Source organism: Neolamprologus multifasciatus, chromosome 9 (assembly GCF_963576455.1).
Source record: "Neolamprologus multifasciatus chromosome 9, fNeoMul1.2, whole genome shotgun sequence".
Classification (NCBI taxonomy): Eukaryota; Metazoa; Chordata; class Actinopteri; order Cichliformes; family Cichlidae; genus Neolamprologus; species Neolamprologus multifasciatus.
Window position 1 is genome coordinate 16,653,799 of NC_140447.1, and position 5,797 is coordinate 16,659,595.

General features: G+C 40.7%; 1 protein-coding gene across 2 annotated transcripts; it reads right to left on the reverse strand.

The window, feature by feature from the left end:
- Nucleotides 1-1,343: 1,343 nt before the first annotated feature.
- pi15a (peptidase inhibitor 15a) lies at nt 1,344-5,501 on the reverse strand. 2 transcript variants are annotated; one of them, XM_085172207.1, is made up of 6 exons: nt 5,234-5,501; nt 4,812-5,138; nt 3,842-3,960; nt 2,785-2,917; nt 2,586-2,701; nt 1,344-1,839 (listed from the first exon to the last, which is right to left on the reverse strand). In XM_085172207.1, the coding sequence occupies exons 2-6, from the start codon at nt 5,085-5,087 to the stop codon at nt 1,704-1,706; spliced, it is 780 nt and encodes a 259-aa protein (XP_085028333.1). In that variant the 5' UTR covers nt 5,088-5,138; nt 5,234-5,501; the 3' UTR covers nt 1,344-1,703. The 2 variants fall into 2 exon arrangements, with proteins under 2 accessions (XP_085028333.1, XP_085028332.1); XM_085172206.1 differs by having other exon boundaries at nt 5,299-5,499.
- Nucleotides 5,502-5,797: the final 296 nt, after the last annotated feature.

A 5,797-nucleotide genomic window follows, 5' to 3' on the forward strand; every position in this document is an offset into this window, starting at 1 on the left:
ATGAAAGTGTTTAATAGTGCAATGCTGCTGCGCATACCAGCGTCTTCTTCCCTGTGTTTCTACCTCTTACTAATTTTTCTGCATCCACTCTTTAGACCATCTCATTCTTACAATTTGTCTACGTCTCCGATGATACGCCTCTTTCTACATCCAGCATTCTTGCTGCTCCTTGCTTCTCCCCCTCAGTAAGGTCAATGGTTTCAGTGGAGAAACCCAAACATGACAGTCCCCTGAAACCCTATCAGTTATCTGTTCATTTATGTAGACACAGACCGTCGGGGCCAAAGTCAACATTCTCTTATTAGGATTCGGTTGTAGCCTGAAGATGTTTTCTTTTCTCCTCATTTTTGCTGTTGATACGCAGGATGTGGGGCTTTTCAAGGGCACTCTTTAATTGAGAATCAAAGAGTCAGAAAGATAATCAATTTAAGACAACACAGAGCAGACGCTGGATAATGATACTGCTTTTAGCCAGAGGGACGACATGAGCTGTCCAAAACATACAACGGAACAAACAAACAATCAAAATAGAACATTTTATTACAAGTACAAAACACAAACGGAGAAAAGGTTCACAATCAGTGCTGAAAATGTTAATTTCTTTTGTTTTTTAACTCTTTTTTTTCTGATTGATTAAAAATGATTTCATTGCACTCCAATCCTTTTACAAAACAAAAATTAATATCACTTAAATATATATATATATATTTAATATAAAAATGAATAACTTACAGTATATTTGAAGATAATCAAAGTATAATGATTATCTACATATACAAAAATAATAATAATTTTTGAGTATTTTGGAAATTTACAAACAATTAAGGTGCACTCAAGTGCCTAAAGCTTGGCTACATCAGTGATTATAACGAAATACATAAACAACATCAATAGACTGTATATAGTGGTAATATACAGTAGGATACCAATAGTTTCCATAACAAATATGACTACATAACAGATATGTGGGTCAAATGATTTTATGTGCTTCTTAGAATACAAAGTGACATGAACACTGTATGAAACCTGTGATGGTACACAGAGAAAATGCATTGTTTTGCATTTTAAACAAACGTCCAACCACTGAGGTGTTGTGTAACTTGACAAGTTGCTTTCACACTCTAACTGATGTATATTCTGCACTTTTGTCAACAAACTTGCTGCCGGACACAACTGCAGCACACTTGAGCTTATAAGCTGCTGACACTGTCAGTGTGGGGGGGGTTTCCCTCTGAGGTCAAAAGCTTTGATCCTTATATCAGAGCATTCCTGTGAAGGCAGAGCACACAGCATGGTGGTGTGATGCCCGTAGCACCAAAGTGAGCAGCTATGAGGAGTTGTGATGGTAGTAATGTCCTTTATTACCACACTGTCAGCTGTAAACTGGTATAGTAAAAACCAAATGTGTTTCTAGCACCACTGTACAGTCTGCGCTGTTAAAAGGACCCATTTTACATTTAAATATATTTCATCAGTTAAAATAGTCTTTGCAGTTTTGGTATAAAACAAATTAATTTACAGATTATTTACAAGTAATCAAAGCTAAAATTTTACGCTGCCTTTAAATGCATGTTTCTGTCTTTAAATAAGCCCATATATACAAATTAGCGTGGTCCACGACTATTGTGCAAATCCTTACTGGATTAAAATAATGTCTCTGTGGTACTGTAGGTTGTCAGCTTATATTGAGAGGAAACCTTTGTTTATTTGAACCAGTGCAGGTAGTTTGTCTTGAGAGCGGGGAAGCACATGTTGTTGCTGCACGAGCCCCCGTAGCTGGGAGGGCATGCGGAGCAGGGTACGCCTACTTTGTAGGGAGCCTCTCCGATCCAGTTACCCCTGGAAGACAGTAACATCTAGTGTGAATGAACCACAAAAATAACCACAGAGCTAGAAAGGAAGTAGCAGTTGCCTAACCGATAGATTTTCAGCCATTTTTTTCAGTCATTCTGTGGTCTTCATTAGCAGAAAGACTACCTTGTGTAGAAGATCTTTGGGTATATGACTGAAACATTGAGTATGATCCCTAAATGGAAATGGGTGTGAAATTGCTTTTTTACATGTGTAAAAAACATAAGGTTCAGATTTCAGTGACTATTTCATATTCCAGAGCCAGCTGGCATCATGCACAGAACTTCTCGTTGTAGACCATGACAACAGTGACCTCTGCAGGACCGTGTAAAGCACAAGAGCACGGAGACCACATTCCCAGTTAGCAAGCTAGAAGTGGGTCATGAGCCAGTTATTCTCACACGTATGTCTCAAACTAGTGAGATTAAAGAACCTCGGGTCACAAGTCAGTCACAAGTCTGAGTGTTCTTTGATTCTCTGAAATATTTAGAGACTTTTTCTTTTGGTTCGTGGCCCTGCGGTGCTTTGGTGCTCCTACCATAATGGGTGGCATTTCGCAGCTAAGCACAGAACAGAGCAAACTGTGTCAGGATTAAGCCTGTCGTCAGCGTGTCGTCATCAGGTTAACAAGTTCATTAGAAATAAAAGGTTTCCTTTCAGCGTGAAAGCTACACTACGTGAGATTGTGTAACATGAACCACACAGTTAACTGTCAGGTTAGCAAGTACACTTACTTAGGAGAGTAGTTGCAAACTAAATATGTCGCCCTTTTCCACACCGCACCCCACACATTCATGTTGTGGCACGTGTGCACGGCACAGCCGACTTTGTTGGATGTTGCCCAAACCATCTGCAAATTAAAAAGAACAGCTGTTACTTGAAGTCCCCCCAGCAGCATTTCTACTGTAGCCTGAGTAAGTGTGCAACTACTACCTGTGTGTAATGGGTACACATGGGTCCGTAGCATCTGAGTGGGCACCGAGGGTTGCAGTCACGGGGGTAGGGGAAGGCGTAATCTTTCACCTCATCATACCACGGCTTCACCAGCTGAAGAATGGATCGATATCTGTGAACAGAACACTTAAAGTTCAGCAAGACTCCTATTATCAGTTGTAACTTGTGCCATTATAATTTTTTCAAGCACATGGGAGATCACAGCATTTGCAATTACTAGCAGCAGGTGAAATGATGGGAAAATTATGAAAATCTGTTATTTTGTTTGGCAAATTGGAAGAAGATTAAAGAACTGTTTACTATAGCCCTGATCTAGTTTTGTCCAGGTATGTGTGAAGATATTTTAGTTTCCTCCATCGGCTGACATCTCATATCTTAAACCCTTTAGTTTTCCAGTTTAGTCACTCACCTCGGTATGACTATAATAACTGACTTTCAATGGTTTCCATGGTTTTCAATGGTTCAGTGCCACATAAACAGGAATCGTGAATAAAGCACCTTGATATATTGTGATATATATAAGTGTCAGTATAATGATTTTAAAAATCTTCTTCTTCACATTGAGTTTTAGATATGTTTGTATCCTATACACTAAGATACTGGCAAAAAAAAAAGTAAAAAACAAAACAAAAAGGGTTTTTACCAATTTTTGTGGCTCCACAAGAAACATCAGTTTCCTTGTTTTGTTTTTTTTAGAGATGTATTAATGAGTTCAGAAGGACATGTTCAAATAGCCTGTACTCCATGTGGCTCCTCAATAAAATCTAAAAGTAGGAACACATGAAGGTGCCCTCTGTTTCCAAATGGAAAATCAAGACCCAGTAAAAGGGACAGGCTTTTGTCCTCATGGGTCATGGCTGAAAGCAAGGTTTTTGTGTTTATTTGAAGGGTCACAGGAGCATTCCTTAGCCAGTCACCAGGTCACAGTGGAAAAACCTTAAGGGGAAAGAAGAAGGGGGCAACAAGGCAACGACCGTGACTGCTGAGAGAGGGTCAGCAGATGTCAGGGAAGGGGGGGGAGTCAAAGGTCACCTACCGTCCTGTCCTGACTGAGAGGTTTTGACCCAGGAACCTGAGGAGGTGAGGCGGCCCATGCTCCCACAGGCAGGCATGAGCCCAGTCCTCGGCCGTCTTTGCCAGTGTGTCGTCCCACACCTAAAAACACACAGAGATTAGGTGGAAGCAAGAAAACCCATTACATAACCAAGGGGAAAATGTCAGCACAAGATCTTCATTTAGCAGCGATATGAGATAAGAGTTGGCACACTGAGCTATTAGCAATGTTGCAGGCGTTGCTATGGCAAAACCCAAAAATCATCCACTGAATTAGTTGCATAAGAGGAGACACTTTGTTTCCTAGTCACCCTTACTGAGTGACCCTTTCAAGGAATACATTTTTATTATAATGAATGAAGGCTGAAGAGCTTGTTGTACACTTGTACACAAGGGTGCCATTAGGAATGGATCATGACTGCAGCCCTTTAACAAAAGGTAGTCGAATGATTTTATAGAGGAAAAGGACAACACTAATAATATTTTACTGGTAACACAACGTAAGAGCTGGAAATGGCAGTTTTAAATCGAAACACATCAGTCTAAGAGCTTATGTTTGTCAGCCAAAATAGCATAAGTCCAAATGAACAAAATGCAAGCATCAAGTCTGTTTTTGGACTTGAAACTCTTTAACATCTAACAGGTCAACTAGATGTTTCCATTACAGCAGGCTTCTGGTATCATACATGACCCCTCTTCTTTTGGAAGTGACTACCTTGGTGGTCTGCTGCAGCATGATCTGCTGAACAGCTGATGATGTCAAGTAGACCCTAAAAACGCTTCCTAAATAAAGTAGTGCGACTATTAAAATGAGCTAGCATTACTTTCATAGCTCTTATATTTGATTGGTGCATGTTGGAGGTGAAATATCCTGTTCATGGAACACATGGCTGCAGTAAAATCGTGCAATATATATATGTATATATATTTTTAAATCAAAATCTGTCACCTACCATGTATTCCATATTGGATGCCGGAGGAAACACTTTGCCTCTCACTTTGTTGTGGTAATCAAGAATTGCGAGCATGTCGTTCTGACTAATGTACCGCTTCCTCCTGGTTTTTGAAAAAGTCACAGCGTCTGTTCCAAAGTCGAGCGCTGCGCCAAGGCTGGTGATATTGGCGGCTGGCGGCGACGTGGACACAACAGGAATAGTCACTGCCAGTGCACTTGCTCCGCAAGATATGCACAAGAGTACTAAGTCTAAGGTAAATAGCTGAGGTTTCATGTTTGCTCTTTAGCAAACCGCAGAAGAGAATATCCTACGTCCTGGATGACTCTGAAAAATTAAAAAAGAAAGAGAGAAAGAGAAAGAGAGAGACTTAATGGATTGTCGTTTAAAAATGCGATGCACTACAATCCAGGTACGCTTACATCAAGTTTAAAACCTCCCTCTTTGTAACAATACAGTACAGCAACACCGGTCGCATTCCTCTTACTTTTCCTTGCGCGGCGGTACCTTGTCCCTGCGTTGCCTTGTCCCTGCGTTGCCAAGGCGGTATCACCTCTAAGCCTCTGTGAGGGATCGGAGAGAGGGAGGGCTGCAAGTGGGTAGTTTTTGCGCTTTGCGAACTTTGTGAGTGTTTCAGGAGAAGTCCGTTTTTTCGGGCTTATATATGGTAATGGGGAATGCAGGAAGTGAGGAGGTAGACGAGCCCCTCCTTGACACCTGAAACAGAACATCACCGAGAGGCGTTGTGTTTGTTTCCCCTTAATCCTTTCCCTGTAAAATTTGCCTAATTTCCTAAAAGCGTTAATAAAGTAAAACGACAAGGAAAAATAATCTGTGGCACAGGTCTTTATCATGCTTTAATGTGATTCATCTACAGATTTATTGGAGGGGGACGAGGTTATCTTACTAATACTGAGTAAATGGACTGGACTAGAGGGTTAAGTTGTTCTTAATAACCAAACTTTAGCTCCAAGTTCAGGTGACAG

Coding starts and splice junctions, on each gene's coding strand:
- pi15a (XM_085172207.1), bottom strand. CDS start 5,087: ATGAAACCTCAGCTATTTACCTTAGACTTAGTACTCTTGTGCATATCT. Junction 2,918..3,841: donor CTCTCAGTCAGGACAGGACG/GTAGGTGACCTT, acceptor TTCTGTTCACAG/ATATCGATCCATTCTTCAGC. Junction 2,702..2,784: donor TGTGTACCCATTACACACAG/GTAGTAGTTGCA, acceptor TTTAATTTGCAG/ATGGTTTGGGCAACATCCAA.